The 17,759-nt window shown below is 38.4% G+C and overlaps 1 protein-coding gene across 1 annotated transcript in view; it reads left to right on the top strand.

Moving 5' to 3' along the window:
• Positions 1-17,759, top strand: part of CFAP58 (cilia and flagella associated protein 58) — a 58,587-nt gene that overhangs the window by 24,978 nt on the left and 15,850 nt on the right. Inside the window, exons 11-15 of the mRNA XM_086616810.1 lie at positions 1,860-2,006; positions 5,505-5,645; positions 5,999-6,222; positions 8,231-8,342; positions 10,582-10,686. Coding sequence (XP_086472936.1) covers positions 1,860-2,006; positions 5,505-5,645; positions 5,999-6,222; positions 8,231-8,342; positions 10,582-10,686 — 729 coding nt within the window. The remainder of the gene's footprint in view (positions 1-1,859; positions 2,007-5,504; positions 5,646-5,998; positions 6,223-8,230; positions 8,343-10,581; positions 10,687-17,759) is intronic.

The following is a 17,759-nucleotide window of genomic DNA, read 5'->3' as shown; positions in this document are numbered from 1 at the left end:
GTTCACGGTTCCTGTTGTCAGAGGCTGGTATTTAGACTTTAATAGCTTCCTTGGCTTACCATAAAACTCTTTTAGCAAGAGCTGTGTGAGAAGACAGCTGAACCCAAAAGACCTTTTGGCCAAGGCAATGCTATGTGTAACAGTGAAAAAATAGCCATTCATAGTCCAGTAACAGGTCAGCCAGCCATGAAAGGAAAAAATAATAGAAGAGAGTTGTCCTAAAAATTATAGTAAATTATTTTTTCTTTTAGGAAATAAAACAAATTTGCACAAGCTTGTTTAGATAAAGCTAGATGTAAGTATTTTTTGATTGCTTAATATGGAATGATCCCCTGTTGCCCACCTTGGTGGTGGTCTCCAGAGTACCATAATCTTCAGCTCAGTAAAATCTCTTGGAAGAGTCATGCTGGCAGTCTGTTGATATGAGATAAATATCTAATGCTTTCATCCCTGGAGTTTCTTTTGGTGTTAGGAGCTCACTTGTTTAAGCAAGCTGATTAGGAGACCTGTTTGCAAAAATTGGGTGTTCTTTCTGTTCTTCATTAAATACAGAATTAGGAATGTATTTGGATATATATCTGGGCATTGTATTTTGAATCTCTCCTGTCTTTTACAATATTGAAGAGCTTTATAGGCTATTTAGCAAGGACAGCTTTTAATGACTTTTGCATTCATAGGAGTGACTGAACATGCAAACAGGTAGGCCTAGTGACATATTGCTACATTTATTTCTGGTTCATTTATTTTGCTGTATATGGGCCAAATAAGTGTGTAATACACAGATTTTTTTTTTTTTTGAGGGCTGTCAGACTATGAATGAGTACTTTCTTAGTACTATTTTTGAAGACTGTCAGGAGACTCAAGATCTTGCTTAACTATGTTGAGCATTTCATGCAAGAAAGCATCACTCATTTGTCAAGTAAATCCACATCTCTGGTGGACAGTGCTGAAAGAGCTCTAAGTACCCTGGTTTTGTACTGAAACAGAATATATTCGCGTGAAAGGTTATGATGAGGTGGCAGGCTCTTGCAGAGGAGTAAGAGCTTCTAAAGCTACTTTCATTAGATCCAGAGGAGCACGTCTGGCTAAGCACTGAATTTATTAGTTTCCATTTCATGTCACAACCTGTGCCATCACTGCAATGAGTTGAAACAGTTTCTTAGTTTTTTACAGGCAGGCACCTCTTTGCTGTGAGTTGAAGTAGTCCTAGTGACCTAATCTCTCTGCAGTTCTACCAAGCTTTTTGCTCTGTGATTTGAGTTTAAAATACATGCTAAATATTCTTGCACCAAGGACTTCTCAATCTCTGAGCACGCTCTTTTCTCCCTTGCACCTGCGTGCAAGCTAGCACATAGGCAAAATGGAGATAAGCATTTCCTATACTCCCTTGCAGGCATATAGGTATCTTACTCATGGGTATGCTTATCTGCAGAAAAAAAGCTTCTCTACAAACATTTGTGCCCAACTGCACACAACCTTATTGAAAAATAGATGACTAGAAGCATAAAAACTGATGGGTAGGATCAGAATCTTATTAATTTGGCTTGACTACTAGTTCTTACCCTGTGTCCAGCACTATGAATTAAATGGCTTATTATACTCGTAATTGATGATTGTTATTTCTGTCAATGTGTCTTTTAAAGGTTTTTTTTACTGCAATGCCATGCTGGATAAACAAAAATTGTCATTTAATAAAATTGTTTTGTTCTGTTGGATTAAAAAGTAATATTTTGTCGTATGTACAACAGATCTCTCAAGCACTATGGTTACGGTTTCCAACATCAAAATAGCCTGAAATCCCAAGCACAAACCTGCTCTTTTTTGATCCCTCTTTGTGATCACACTTTCTGTCCTATTAGGATGAGATAGCAGAACTGAAGAAGAAATTGAAAACTCTGAAACATCAGGTGGATCAGCTGAAAGAGGAGATCACAGACAAAGAAGCAGCCCTTGTGAAAGCACATCTAGAACATCAGCGAACAGAGGAGGAGATAGAATCATTGAAAGTAAGAGTGTTTACACATACACCTTCTTACAAAAGATGGTTTCCGTGATGTCAGAGACTGCATCATGTTCCTGGTCTGTGGTAGTTGTTTTGCTGTATTTTACTAAACCATTCTGTAATTGAAAGACAAGATCTCAGTACCCTTTAGAGGTATGTTGCACAAATCTTCTGAGTGTCTGACAAATTTAATCTCTGCCTATAATTATAATCAGAAAGCTCCTTGATTGTCTGTTGGAAGCTTTAAATCTCTTGGTGACTGAACAGTTTTACTGAAAAGTTGTATTTTGCTTGCAGAAATGTGGATTTTGGGGATATCCTGATTCTAGCAAACTTTTTAATATAGACTCTTATAAATCAAGTTTTTCTTTTAAAAAACTTTTTTCTCTCTGCTGTTTTTAAGTGCAAACCCCATTATATTACGCTATACAATCTTGTATTTCTGTGTGACTAGTAAACATTAGTCTCCTGGGAGTTAGGCAATGCCTTTTGTTAGGTCCCTCCACACAGAAAGTTATTTTAATATTGTGATATAAAGCAGCAAGAATCTGTTTTAAATCAAAGGATATCTGAGCTTGAAGCTCTGGTAGTTCTTCTCAGCACTGGCTGCAGCCCATCCTTATATAAGCTATTAGATTTGTGGTGATATTTCAACCCAATTTGCTGCACTCTCAAAAGATTTAAGGAGTTTGTGTCCACGGCAGCTTATTTTTTCTCTTTGCTAAGCACTAGGAAAAAAAAAAACACAACAAAACCAGGAAACAAACAACATCCCTCAAAAACAGAAGTCCCTTACCACTTTCCACAATGTTTTCTTTTGTCAGTTTATTGCTATGCTGCAATGACTCTTTGAGTTTTCAGCCCCTCTCAGCACGTTACAGTTATGACAAGATGTCAATAGAGCTTTGTAAAAAGGTGATGAATTTGTGTTCTTGTACCTGATCTGTCTCAGAGTTGTTCTATCAGGGATGGAGAAGTCAAACAGCGTCTCATTTCCTGTGTGCAGCTTTCTGCCTTAACTAGTCCCCAATTCTGGCTCATCGCCTTGGAACTGTCTGCCATCCGTTTGACAAACATACAGTTGTTACATGGTTTACCCACTCAATTATTCACTAGCGAGCATGTCCATACACTGACATCACATTACTGACTAGCTTCAGGGCATTGCGGTCTTCTACCTGAGTGTCTCTGCTGAATACTAAAGCAGAGGAGAATTCAAAGAGGGAGCTGATTGACACGGGCACAAAAGAACCCAATTATTTGTATAGCAAGCTGGCATCAATTTGTCCCGTTTGTGCTGATGTGAAGGAAGCAAGCTGTTCCTGGGAAATCAGTTTAAAGAATGCACTAAAGCATGGAGGGCTGGGATTCATAGGAATAAGATGATACAGACATTGAATTTGTCCTTGCCTTAGCTGGCATAAAGGTCTTAAAAACGTGTAATTATGGTAAATGAAACAGAGGATGCTTGATCCAAGCTCTGTTCAAGCCAGTACAATGCCACCTTTTGGTTTCAGCTGGCCTTCATATAGGCTTGTGGGTCAGACTGGTTTGACAAAGAATCTGAATATTGAAAAATATACATGTGAAAGCTGTAAGAACTATGGCCCTCCAGGCTTCAGCTGCTGTCAAGTGCTTTTGTGTATTTTTGTAGATGTTCATGCCCATCCTTTTTTTTTTTTTAATTATTATTATTTTTTTTTAGCATTTACTAGAAATCTGGATGTAAAACCTCTGACTTCTTGTTGTTTCAGCATTCTGTGTCCAGCCCCAGTTATACCTTTTATAAAAGTCATATTTTGCTCCAGAACAAATTAAAAAACCTCTTCACTAACCCCAATATTTCAGAATCTAAACAAGAACTTGGTTTGAATTTTGTTTGAGATGTTGGCATAAATCCCATATAAATTCTTCTTTCTTACTAACTATTCTTTCGTTCTTACAAACTCAAATGAGCTGTGCTGATTTACAGCAGTTTCAGACCTGACGATTTTTCTGCTTGCAAAGTGACTGTGTTTATTCATTTCCTTTTCTCTTACCTAATGTACACAGACCCTCACAGTGTTGTTTTTAGCACATTAAATCTCATTGAAAGTTCTGTTAGCTTGTGGGGCCTTTGTGTGGCTTAAAGTATTTATCTTCTTTCCTGTACAAGGCAGCTCAGATTTATTTTACTTGGAGCATTCCAGTGAGGAGTTTTGTTTATATGCACGTTTGCTGCCAGCATCTAATACTGCTTCTTGTTTACAACTCATATTTTTTCTGACATAAGGAGAACATAGAATTTTGATATATTAAAAAAATATTATCCAGCAATGCCAAACGCATGAGCAGTTTTACATTTGTAGACAGCTTTTGCTCAGTGTTGATTGCATTTCAATATGAAGTGGCTTGCATTTTTATTCTGCTGATGAACATCCAACACTGAGTAAGGGAGATATGAGTGTGGCACATATGGGAAAATGAGAATTTTATTAAAGAAAATAAGAATGGAACAAGCTATTTTATTATGATGATGAAACTCTTTCTGTCCTAAATCAATGTTTTTGCAGGTGCAGCCTTCGTCACAGCCTCATTCTTTCAGCATTGAATGATGCTCTTTCTGAAAAGGCAGCTTGAACATCATCCTTTATAAGGGTCAGCGTTGTGGCAAAGTCTTTGAGTCAAGGCTTGAAATTTTTCATATCTGTGAAAATGGACTGTTGCTGGATAGTTCCATCTTGGCTCTAACTAATTGCCTAGCAATGGTAGAAATTTCTAATAATCCAAGAAGACTTTATTAGTTTTTATGTACATGCATGCCTTGAATTACACAGTTCATGACAATAGGGTGGAATTATTGGACAGGTTCCAGTGTTCATTTATGTTAGTGGTGTACAATCACTGTAACAATGCATTAGTTCTCCTGCACTTAGGGACAGCCCCTCTTTTCCCTGTCTTCCTCACCTAAACATCCACTAAAAAAGTGCTAAAGCTCTTTAATTTTGCTCGTCCATGCCTGACTATCATCTTTTCCATGAATTCTGGCTGTCTTGTTTTGATGCTTCATTTGTATTACACAGCATAGATTGTTGCTCTTTCTAGCAAGGTGAGCTATCCTTTCTCACGTCCCAGCCTGGCTTTGAACTTATGTCTGCTACATTTTCATAACATAACTTGATTGAAGAGCTTTCCAAATATTACCTACTTAATTTTTTTAAAAAAATTTTTATTAAATGAGATGGCTCTGAATTATAATTTGGACCACTGTCATAGATCAATTCCATCCAGATTTCTGTTCTGTATAACGCAACAATATTAAAATACTCATTACAACATTTCTTTATGGGTCTTCGTGCTTGCTTCTCTTAGTGATTTATTCTCAAAAGTAACAAAGTGCATACCTCTCAGGAAACAAAAAGAATATATGAGATTTTATTAAAATCCTAACTTTTAATCCCAGATTTATGTAACAGGAAGTTGTTACTAAGCACAGTTTACATATGTTCTTTGACTCCATCAGGCTGAACTGCTTAAGATGGAAAAACAGGCTCTGGAAACCAAACACTTCATAGAAAATCAGGAGGCAGAAGAGAAAAAACTCCTAAAAATCATTGCTGAAGCTGATGCTGAGAGGCTGAAGCAGAAGAAAGAATTTGATGAGGTAGGAATCGCTAATTTGGCTTTCCAAAGACACTATGTTCTGTTCCCTCATTTGTCTAGCATATTTTTAAGATCAAGATCCTCAGCTACTGTAAATGTGGTACTGTTAAAGCTTTGTAGTGCTGTTAAAACAAAAATGTTAAGATACTGAAGTAAATGAAATATGTGATTTATACTATTCAGGTGACTGAACCCTTATAGAGGAAATTATTAGACTCTCGCTGTATTTCTTTCACTAATAACAGTGAACTCTCTTAATGTACATGATTTTGACTGATGCAAATATAGTCACAATACTTTGGGATTGTACTGAGAAACTGTAACGGAGATTATTTCTTTGCTCTGCATCCTTAGGTTATCAACAAGAGAGATGTGCTGGGGTTCCAGCTTGTTCGGCGCAATGAGGAAGTGGCTCTGCTCTATGAAAAGATAAAAATCCAGCAGTCCATCTTAAACAAGGGCGAAACCCAATACCGACAGAGAATGGAAGACATCCGACTTCTCAAGCTGGAGATCAAAAAACTTCGGCGTGAGAAGGGAATACTTGGCAAGACTGTGGCTAATGTGGAGGAGCTCAGGTAGAAAAACAGATTGAATGGATTTCCATAGTGACTGCATCCATGATTCTGTGTTTAAGACAGAAAATATGTTTTACGCATGGTAAAGATTTGTATCAGCAAACATTATACTTTGGAGAAGGGGATTGTTTGGTTTGACCTCATAGACTGGATTAAATTTACAAAACAACTTATCAGCAATTAAGAAAATTAAAACATTAGGAGGAGGAAAGGAGGAAAAGAGACATCTTGGCCAAAGTTGAAATAGTTTCCATATTTCCCCTTGCACTCTGAATTACTGCCTACAGAATAAACTTGACAGACAGCAGCTGAAAAGGTGTTCGTAGCTCAGTGAGCTACTTAGTGGTACCCAAGGCCCAAATTAGTGAAACTGCTTTTTATTAGGCAATCCACAGAGGATGGGGAACATTTGACTTATTTATAACAAAGCCCTGCACATTTTTAGAGCTCTCTCCTTCCAGATTTATATGTAGACTTGCTCTCTGAGAAAGATTTAGTTAAATTTTCATTGAAGGTTGTGTTTCTTTAAAACAGAAGTTTAATAGCCCCTGCCTGATTTATCTCCTTCTTCTCTAGCTTAATGCTTCCCTTCTTTTTTTCTAACCCTCCAGTATTTGAGGTGTATTCTTTGCTGATAGGAAACTATTGTCATTTCCTACAGAATCAGTCTGGGTTTGTAAGGAGAGGCAGCTATGTTCTTAGCAGATAACTGTCATACTAATTCTATGTAGCTACCACAGTTTTGGGTGAGATCTTTAACTATATCAGTATGATTCCATGGCTTTCACTGGAGCAAATTAACTTCAATCCGTGGTTAGTCTCATTGACTCCAGTGGAATTATGGCAGTTTGATTTGGTGTAACAGAAAGGAGAACTAGGCACAAAACATTAGCGATTGCGGTTTTCATCGACGGACTGCAGACAGGAATAGGATTTGAACTTGCTGCCCAAATGCATTCAGCTGAAAGTCCGTTACTGTATTGAAACTCCGTGATGGTATTGAAGCATAGCGCGATGCATGCCATGATGGGAGGATCAATTTTTGCACACTGCGGCAGCAATCGCATACTTTAATGAAGTCCAAAACCATCATGAAAACGGCCTGTCGAAAGACTCCATTTATCACTTGTGCTGCTAATTGGCTTTCTTGATTTGCCAGTTGGAGATGTGGGTTTTTTTCCTCTTCCATAACCTTGTCCAACCTCACAGTCAAAAAAAGGCGTTTTTCTCTCTAGTGAGCTAAATGTAACTCTGAGCTTAGCAGGAAAAGATTCAGTGGAGGAGTAGGCACATGGTGATCCTCCACCTCCTTTCCCCTTGGAGAACTTATAGGATCCGCACACCAAAGTGATAAGGGTTGGACCATTGCAGAATGTGCCTTTTTTTTGCTGCTCCTTGATCCATACCATAGGACCATAGTTGTCAAAGCAACTTGGGAGTGCTCAATTAATTTTAAATTCAGCAACAAAGCAGTTCTGAAATTCCTTGAGGAGAGGTAGTAAGAGTAAAAGAAATCAAACTTAGGTTCTCTAAAAAACAGTGTCCATCATAGTTAGGTCCGTGAGTGTGTTTTATTTACTGGATTATGTGAGCCATGTAGATTTGAAATCTTCTTTCAAACACAAGTTGTAAGATTCAATACAGAGGTAACTGGGTATGACTCCATAACTGATTTGTACGTTACTCTAGATGAATTAACTGTCCTTCTGGCCTTAATGTACATGGGAAGATGTGGGCAGTGAGATCCAGTAGGCTGTGGAGTAGATGCCCCAGGAACGCATCAAAAGTCCCTTTTTTGAGCCATTCTTACTAAAGTGAGTGAAGAGGTCTATCTGTGTTATCTTGTGGTTCCCCTTGTATAGTGATTGGTGTCGACTATTAATCACAAGAGTCACTTTGCCAGTGCTGTAGCACATGGGAGAATGGTTTGTTAATGTTTATTAGTGCCTTGGTCACATTTATGTGGTTTTGGTATGTTTTTTTCTTTTTGTTTTATGCTGGTCTTAAGACAAGAGGTTCATCACATGCGGAAGGAACTGTTAAGAGAACAGACTCGGTGCAAACTTTTGGAACAAGAACTGGAGAATCCCTTGAATGTTCACAGATGGAGAAAATTAGAGGTAACGTCTCAGCATTTCAAGTTCCCAAAGCCTGTATTACCAAATCAGTGACACAGCACAAAGCCTACTTAGTTTACTGTTATGCAAATTATGTGGAGGGGCAGGCAGACTGAAATTTCCATAGTACCAGCGGAATGGTTAACTGCTGAATGGTTTCCTTGCACAATGCAATCAGTGTTATTTTTGTGTCACTTTCTCAATGAAAAATTGCAGAGAGATTTGTGAAGAGCCAGTCAAATGCTAAAAGGAATAAGAATGTATAAGATGAATTTAGAAGGAGGAGATTCCTTAGCATGGATGATGAGAAAGAGGATGATACGGGAAAGATACAATCCTACTCTCACCAATTAGGGAGATATATATGGGAGGAAAGCCAGAATTAGAAAGAGTCATGGAACAGGTAGACTGGGGAATGGACAGACATGAAGTCAGAAGGTAAATTACATCTGTGAGAAAAGGAAGAGGCCTCCACATCAATAGTGGTGGACTCCCAAAGATAGCCTTGCCAGGTAATGTGAGCTCAACTGTTAAATAAATAGCAAATCTAAATTTTCACACTATTCAAACCCACGAAATGAAGGGGAAAAATAAATAATCTGTCAAACACAGACCGAATATATGAACATCAATTGGCCTCACTGGATATTTTTGAAGTAAGACAGAGCCAGCTGAGATTTTTCTGTTGCATGGATCTCTGATCTGGTGTCAGCCTATTATTAGCTGCTCTAATAATGAGTGGTAACATGCTAGTCCCTACAGCAGCAGAGCTGAATGTTTTGGCTGTACTTACTAGCCCGATAGTTAATTTCTGATCTTTCCATGCTGAGCTTAAAGCTGAACAGTGTGCTGAGCTTAGAGCTGAACAGTGTGCTTAGCTTTTTTCACAGAAGGGAGACAAAATGCAGAATGCTGAGCTAGGTTAAAGACATCTAGGTACAATCTCCAGCAGCACCTTGTAACAAAGGAAAATCAGGCCAGTCAAAACATCCAGTGTTGGGAAAATGAATGTATGAAGAGACTGATAATGGGAAATTATGTATTTTTGTTCGAGGTCACCGGTTTGTATTTGGAACATAGAAAGGCCAGCAGATGGCAAGATCTGTATGAAATAATCCTGATGGGGTTTTGGTTCGATTCCTAATGAACAAACACCCTCATATCACTACACTTGTCACAAATTGGCACCGTGTTTGGGCAGTGCTATAAAAAAATCAAGGACTGAGTGGGTCATAGGGACTGAACTACTTTTTAGCCTGGTTTCTCAGGAAATGATGTTGTATTGTGAGCACCGCATGCGTGTCTGTATTAGTGTCCCAGTTCCACTTGAATTGATTGGTCAATTTAGATAAAATCAGGCAAAGGATTAAGAGCCATGAGATACCAAGTTCCTTATGAGCTCAAGCAAATATACATAGAGCAGGGCATTATTGGAGCCTTTACTGCAGCATGAGTTTAATCCTTATGAGTTACCAGAGACATTACATGAGAGAGAAACCATGTCGGAGAGAGGTGTTGTGAATCCTGAAGTGGGGAAAAGCTTCATTCGGAGTTTGCTCCTTATTAAAGGATCCAACAAGAAGATACAAAGTGGTGGGAAAGTAAGTTTGCTGGCTGGTCCTCACAGAATTATTTGTTTGCTCCTTAGAGCTTCCTCCAGATGCAATCTACGACAAAAGAATGAAAAGGGAAGAAGGAGAGACATCTATTAGCTCCTGGTCTTAACTTCTCAACCTGTTTCAAAAGGCTATATTACAGTTACTCTTTCGTTCCAGAGAAAAATCTCCCTCTCCTTAAAACTCAGTTGACACTGTTTGACGTTCTTAAGACAGTGGGAAGTACTTGCACTGCCTTTCATATATATGTCAGTGGGTAGTTTCAGTTTCTGCTAAAAATCAGATACTAACCTCCTTTTCCTTCCCTGTCACAAGGTTCTGCCAATCTTTGTTGATTTGGATGTTAAGCTCTGAAGGACTTCTATTTATATTAGTTGTTTTGAGGAGGATTGATGAGGGTAATAGTGTTAAACATGAGCATTCTCCAACTGATCTTCAAGAGGCAGAGATTCCAGTTTCAGGACTGCTTGTATAAATGCTACTTAAAAAAAGCCCCCAATGCCACCCTCCCCCCACTTTTGTATTTGTCACTTCTGGACATTTAGATATTACGGTTTTCATTTGCAAGCAAGAAACACTAACTTGTTGTAATGTCAAATTTTTGAGGCTGCTTTGCTCTTGTCTAGGCTTGTGACCCAAGTACCTATGAGCTGATTCAGAAAATACAGAGACTACAGAAGCAGCTTATCAGCAAGACAGGTGAAGTGATAGAGAAAGAATTGCTCCTTCAGGTACCGCAGCATCATTATTTCGTTGTATCGTATTAGTATATTTGACTCACCCTGCATTCTCTGTTTGCTCAGATGTGCTTCCTGAACGTGATTTAGGTGCATGACTGAATTTCTTTCGCATGCCCCTTAAATAGCTTTAGATGGCAGCACTGACTCACTGAAAGAGAACAAATAGCCTCTGATTAGTTGATTTTTATATCCTGGTTACTGTTACCTGGACAACTATGGAAAATAAAATTAAAGGTTTGCTTTAGTTTATTCATGTTATAGATTAGTCTTCAAGTCAATGTTAAACTTTTGGAAAGGCTTTTTTTTTTTTTTTAAATATGCCTGTTATGGCCAGAACATGAAGGAAAATCCTTGTTTTATTCCTTTTGTGTTTAGCTTGCCTCTTGACAGCAGGAATCCTACAGAGTTTGTGTGATTTAGATACCTTGCTGTCTGGACCATGTTTGACTTCAAGGTCTTTGTGATGAACTTTACCAAAAATTAATTTTTGTGATAGCTTATCTTTTCTAACTGTATCAGATGTCCCTTAACCCAAGCAATACCGACAAAATTTGTGTTGTACAATCAAGGAGAGACTATATTCACGTAGCAGAAGCATTGCTGTCAAATATAATAAAAAAGGACTGTCTTTGGACTTCAACCATAGGTGTAAAACTGGGAAATTTGTCTCTTTCTCTCCCTGATGTGCTATCCCTGTGGCTATGCCTGGTGACCGTAGGGATAGCCACAGTTTGCCAGCTCTAAGTATTATTTTAGCATCTTTGTCTTAAATACCCTAATAATCTTGATACCTGTGTTGAGTATCACTCAATGGAGAGTAGGAGGTCACCTGAAGCTCCACCTACCTTGAAGAAGCTCAGTAGATGCTATCAAGGCAGGGTTTGTCTTTCTTTCTTTATTGTTTTGTAGGAAAAAACAGATCTGCAATATTGTTTGAAGGTAATTTATGGTGTATTATGCCTTTGCTTGGAAAAATGTAATCTTTGTTGTTGTTGGTGCACTGAAATGTTGTCGGTGAAATAGTTTGTTAGCTTAAACAAAATGTAGCAAAAATAGCTCCAAATTTGCTGTGCTTTAGCCATGCACAAACCCAGTTCTGTTAGATTTTGACATACTCTCTATTGGGTACCTTGCCTTATCCTTACTGTGCTCCCATTTAGCTATTATCCTTATTTAGAAGTGAAGAACTGAGATACAGAGGTACTAAGTTGCCTGTCTAAGAAAATCCTTGAAATAGTAGGTATTTGAGCCTACATTACTATACTAGCCATTGGCACAATCTTTCTGTCTATGTGGCAGTCCTTCTGCATTTTAAAAATTATTTTCCTAGATTTAAGTCAGAATTTGGCTGTAAGAAATTTAATTGTTGTATCTAGAATTGTTAATTAGATCCTTTGCGTCCTTAATTCAGGCACCAATTTCCTGTGCAGCAATGCTGAAATGAAGGTGTCCCTCAGCGAGATTGATGGTAAAGAGAAGGCCAAAAAATACCACACTCCACATTCTGTTCAGGGCTTCACCATCAATGTTTGGGAGCTCTTCTCTGGTTTGCCACAGTGTTTTTGAGTCCTCCACAGTGACTGAAACAGGGCACTCTCATAGCAGGGCGTAGGTAAGCAGAGGTGACTAGAAATGGAGGACATCTGCCAGCTCATTTCCTGAAAGGGCTGTGTGTCCTACTGGTCATTGGCATAGGGCTCACAAGCTAAGTGTACTAGCTGAGCTTCTTCTGCTGAGTGTCTGGATAACCTTGTGTGAGTCATTTTATTGTTCTTTGAACTAGTTTTCCTATATACATGTAACATGGTACGATGATAATATCCGTTTTGTGAAGTGCTCTGATGCTCACTACAGCAAAATGCTTACTGATAACTTACGAGACTGATGCTGTCATGATCCTAACTCCTTTGGTGAAGGAGCGAGCCTGAGGAGCACCTCCAGCAGAAGGAAATGAACAGAGAGCAGTGATGTTAACTTTCTGGAGGCAGCTGAGCTGTATGCACAGGGAGGGTTGCTTCACCAAGCCCCCTTCTGGGCAGCATGTCCTTATTCAATAAGGAGTATAGAGTTTGATCCTGACTGAAATTTACCATTATGAGAAACAGCAGCAATTCAGCTCCCATTTCTGGAATTTTTAATTTTTGTACCCTCAACATAATTCATCTTGCTTAGTGAGTTTGCTGCCTGGTCAATATAACAGGCAGTGTATAAGGAACTGCTCCTTCATAAGGTCTGACAATTCCTTTTTCTTTTTTGTTTTTAAATCCTGGTAAATTCCCGTATGCTTAAAGGCATTCAACATCTTTTTTTTATGGGTCTCTCCTGGAAGTCAGCTCAGCTCAGTTCAGTCAGTCTCTGCTCATTTGCAGGATCAGGGGAATTGCTGATGCCTTGGCCTGTGCCTAGTTGGTGGAACATCCCCTGTACTCACAGTCAGAGACTGCAGGAGCTGAGGGATACAAACTCATTAGTTTTCCCCATGTTGTGTTTGCTCCTTGCTCCCAGTATCCTTATCCACATCTTGCCCTGTGACAAGGGCATAGCCATTGCATATATCTGCTTTATGATCATGTTAATGTCTTACTTGCCATACGTAACTGTTTTCATGTGCATGTGGCCATCATGCTGGCAAGTAGGATATTTGTTGAAGGTGAAGCTTGCGAGTGTCTGTGTCTATTTCTGTGTGTGCTTGTTACGTAACTTAAATCCCCTCGCATCAAATCATCGTAGTAAAATGAAGTGCAAAAAACTATGAGGATTGAATATTGAGCGTTAAAACCACCTTTGGAATGTAGAAATAACCCATGTCTGAAAAGGGTTGAGCCCAGTGTCAGCAACCTGCTTGTAGAGTATTTGCCTTGTTGCATCCTCAGGCAGAGCCATAATGTTTGTATAAGGAAAAAATATTCCCATTTGTGTTGTATGCACTGCAGTTCTATCTTCTGATTGTTGTTTTGTGTGTTTGTTTTTTTGTTTGGTGGGGTTTATTTGGTGTGAGTTTTGTGGTTTTTTTTTTGCAAATGGTCTTTTAAATAAAAGCTGGTTTATGCAGGGAACAATGTTTCAGGATAAGCTGGATATATAAATGGAAATTTTTCTAAGTAAGGATCACAGTATATAGATTCATGTAGAAAAGCATCTGCTTACTTTACCTGCTCCTGATGTGTATTTGATCATATCCTTTTTATTAGCTTTTTCACTATTTCTCACTTGTTAGTTCTTTAAAATGATGCAGCTGTAAAAGCATGCTACAATCCATGCTATGTGATTAAAAGAATGATTCGCTATGTTTCAGTCGGAAAATTTTGACTGCTGACAGTACAGGAAGAACCCAGCTTGACTCTAAAATCTCATACAAAAATATCTTTCTTAACCTGTCGGCAGGGCACATTTTTTGTATCATCAGACACTTCCAGAGAGGTATTGAATATGCAACATGATGAATGTTGGTTTTTTTAGAGTGACTTCTCAGAGTTGAACACTTTAATAAAGGTGTAGAAAGATGTCCCATGTTATAGAAATTATTAAACTTTTTTCTTCTTTCTGATTTATCTGTGCCCTGTAGCCGCAGCATCTTGGGTTATAACCTATCAGCTCTCATACGCCAAGTAAGTGTGGACGTCCTAAGACTTTGAAGAGTAGCTGCAAAGCAAACAGTTGCACTTTCTCCTTTAACTCAGATATTCTCACAGTTGTGAGCTGCTGTGCTGATGAAAAATGTTGTCTTAAAAATCAGATCCAAAACCAAAGTCTTGAATACTTACAGTCAATAAAAGTCCAATGGCATCTTTGCCAAATGGGAAATGTTACTTCAGGGTGAGACAACTTCCATGTTTGAGTGATTACCTTCCTTCTGAATTTGTGCAGTTGAAAGATACAGCATTTTTTGGTTCTTTTCTAAACTGTTGAGTGATACTGCAGGGCTTTGTGGAGAAATAACGTTGTGTGTTAACTAAGAGATTTCAATGATGGGTGAAGGTCTTTGAACACATGTGGTATGTATAGACATAAGGTATAATTATTAATAAACAGAAGTGCTGTGCTGAACAAATCCCGACTGAAAAAAAAAATAATTACTCACTTTGTGGGACAAATTCCTCATGCGACTGAAGCTCTACTGCGTACTGAACAGTGATGTGATAAACTCACAAGGTAATGTATTACCTTGTTAGGATTATGATTAGTGTGGGTTTAGGAACTTATCCCATTAGAAGTGAATTATGCACTGCTTTATTTGTTTCAAATTTAGTTCTTTCTCTTCAGAGTGAACTCCTCTGATTTTATGTCTGACTGAGCGGAATTTTATTCAGCTGCATGTCTTGGAATGGATAACCGTGGGAAGATTTACTTTATATGTCAGCTACTTCCGTTGTCAGTCATTTCAGAAGATTGTTAATAAACGTAAGAGAGACGTGCAACCAAGATTATTTATGAACGGAGGCAAAGGCAAATGTGTCTCGTTTAAGCCTTGTGTGTAGTAGTGGAAGTATTATTCTTCTGTACCTATTCACTATTGTTTTGTCAACCATCGAAGACCAGGACTGGGCAGTCAGACTGTGATGCTTCCAGGCTGTTAGCATCTTGAGCTCATAGTTTCAAAGAGTACAAGGGCAAAAGACATGATTAGCTCATATATCTGACTCAGAGATTACAGCCAGATAACACCCACATGTCCTTGTATTGAGCCAAGTTTTGAGCTAAGTTTCAATCCCCTTGAAGAACTGATAGTCCCACTGACACAGAGTAGGAGGAACAGAGGGGATGCTGTTGTCTCTGGTGTAAATCAGCAGTTTCATTTCAGGTATTGCAAGATACAGGGAGGAGAAAGTGAAAGGGACTTTGTGACCTTGGGCAGGTTACTTAGCTTTGCATGCCTCACATCAAGTAAAAAGGGAATAAAATAATTTCCATTCTTATACTGGTGTGTGAATGAATAGATTAGAGACATGACTCAATTCAGTAGTAACAATAGCTAAACACTCAAAATAGGCAGATGTTTTATTTCATTTGTGCTAACTTGGTAGTAGAGCTGTTCTGTCCAATTTGAGGTTCTTGTTGCTGTAGTGTCTGAACACATACATTACCTTCTGTATTTCTCAGAGCTGGTACTATAGTTTCATAAAGAAATCTGCTTTAGAACAGTGTGTTACCATGTGGGTTATGCAGGCTGACAGCTACTGAAATCAAAGTTTTCTCCCAGCTAATGGAGAAGCTTTGGGATTTGCTCTCATGTATTTGTTATACAAAATTTTTCTCCCCATTTGTTATCTAAAATACTTTTTTAAAAATCTTGTATCATTTTTTCAGCCCCATTCATGAGAGCCTAGTCCTCTTGAAAATAATTTCTTTCCCTAGCTTGACAGTTTCCTGAAGCATGCTTCTGCTGGCTTCTTCATTGCTCTCACAGTGCTCATGTAGCTTCCATTATACAGCACGTAATGCAGAAAAGCGTGCTCAAATGCTGAGTAAGAGACTTTCTCATCGGACAGCCTGCTAGCGAAAACAGGGGAAAACACTCCTTTTACCTGCCTTTATTCTGGTATTCTTAAGGCTCAGTTCAGTTTTATTTTAGGTATTATCTGTACATCTTCAAAATGGCTGAGATTTACTTTACCCTCTGAAATTTGGCATTTATATGTTTTTGGTGCCAAGTATAGATTCTACTTGGATTTGAGAGTATAGCCTACTTACACGTTACGCGTAGGGTAGATAGTCTGAGTTGGGGATTTTTTTTGGCAGAATTGTCTATTTTCATTAAAAATAACTGCAATTCACTTCAGGAAACTAATGACTGTAGAATCCCTAAGAGTCTCTTTTGACCTGCCCATTATTGTTTCTCTGTCATCTTGCCTTTAGAGAGATTTTAGCAGAGGTAGTTTGGGAGAGTGCTTTGTGCGCACTGAAACTTACAGGTGAACTGCAAAATCCACTGCCAAAATACAGCCCTTTCTTTACTACTCCTTTATCATTTATATATAAAGTCAGGCTTTTGAAGGGATTTTCCATCTGAAAATGAAAAGGGAAATTTTCTTTTTGGCTTTTTATACTTTACTAGGTCTTGGCTCTTTTCTATCTCTATTTCCTGGAGAATTTGACTTCCTCTGGAAGCACTGGATTAATGTCCTATCTTGCAGCTCAAGCTAGCAGTTCTCTCAGCCCTCAATTAAAGTGGTGAGTATATTCAGCTTTAGGCCTTTTCTACGCTGAAAAGTACCATTCCTACTAGCAAAAAAAGTCACTTTTCTGATTTAGCTTATACCAGCTCTTGAATGGCAGACTTTCTTGCTAGTATAATTGCATCTAATTGCACAGCCAGTAGCTGGCATAGCAATGTCAGCACAAAGAAATTGCATGAGTAACTGAGAAAGCTAAGCTGGCAAAGCTTCTAACCATTGATCAAATGGTTCCTGACATGGAAAAGAAAAAAAAAGGCAGAAAAATGCTTTCCTGTCCTTATAAAAACATAAGGGTTGTTATGCATCTTAAGGAAGAGGAGAGGGAGAAAACGGTACCTGAAATGTGGTTTTTGAGCTTATGACTCCAGTTCTAAGTTGGTGGCCATAATTTCAAGGGATTTATGTTGTAATATAGAAATAAGAAATACAGTAAGGACTCAGGCCTAACACTTACTTTTTGGCTTTCAGCTGGGTGCGAATCATAAAGAAAAAGTTTAGTTCCCCAGTGCTATGCAGAATTAGGCACTGGTGTGTCAAAGGCAAACTGTAAGAATTGCCTTGATTTAGAATTGGACTTTGAAGAGAACCTCTGTTCTTTTTGCAAATGAAAAAATAATGTATTCCCATGAACTCTGGCTGTAACCCACTTCTGAGTAGAGATGAACAAAAATATCTAATTATCAGCACAATATTTGGATGCACAACAGTCTATTGAGTTAGTGCCATCAAATTAATTTCAGTCCAGTGCCTTGGATCTGATTTGAACTGGAGTCTCCAATGCAGTATGAAGTGACGTATGGAGGTACTTAATGCATTGAGCCATCCTTCAGGACGACATTTTCAGGTTCTTTCCTTCTTGTGCTGTCTTTTTATTTTCCTTTTGTTGTG

This window comes from Tauraco erythrolophus, chromosome 9, assembly GCF_009769465.1.
Source record: "Tauraco erythrolophus isolate bTauEry1 chromosome 9, bTauEry1.pri, whole genome shotgun sequence".
NCBI classification, from domain to species: Eukaryota; Metazoa; Chordata; class Aves; order Musophagiformes; family Musophagidae; genus Tauraco; species Tauraco erythrolophus.
This window is presented reverse-complemented; position numbering and strand designations above follow the sequence as displayed.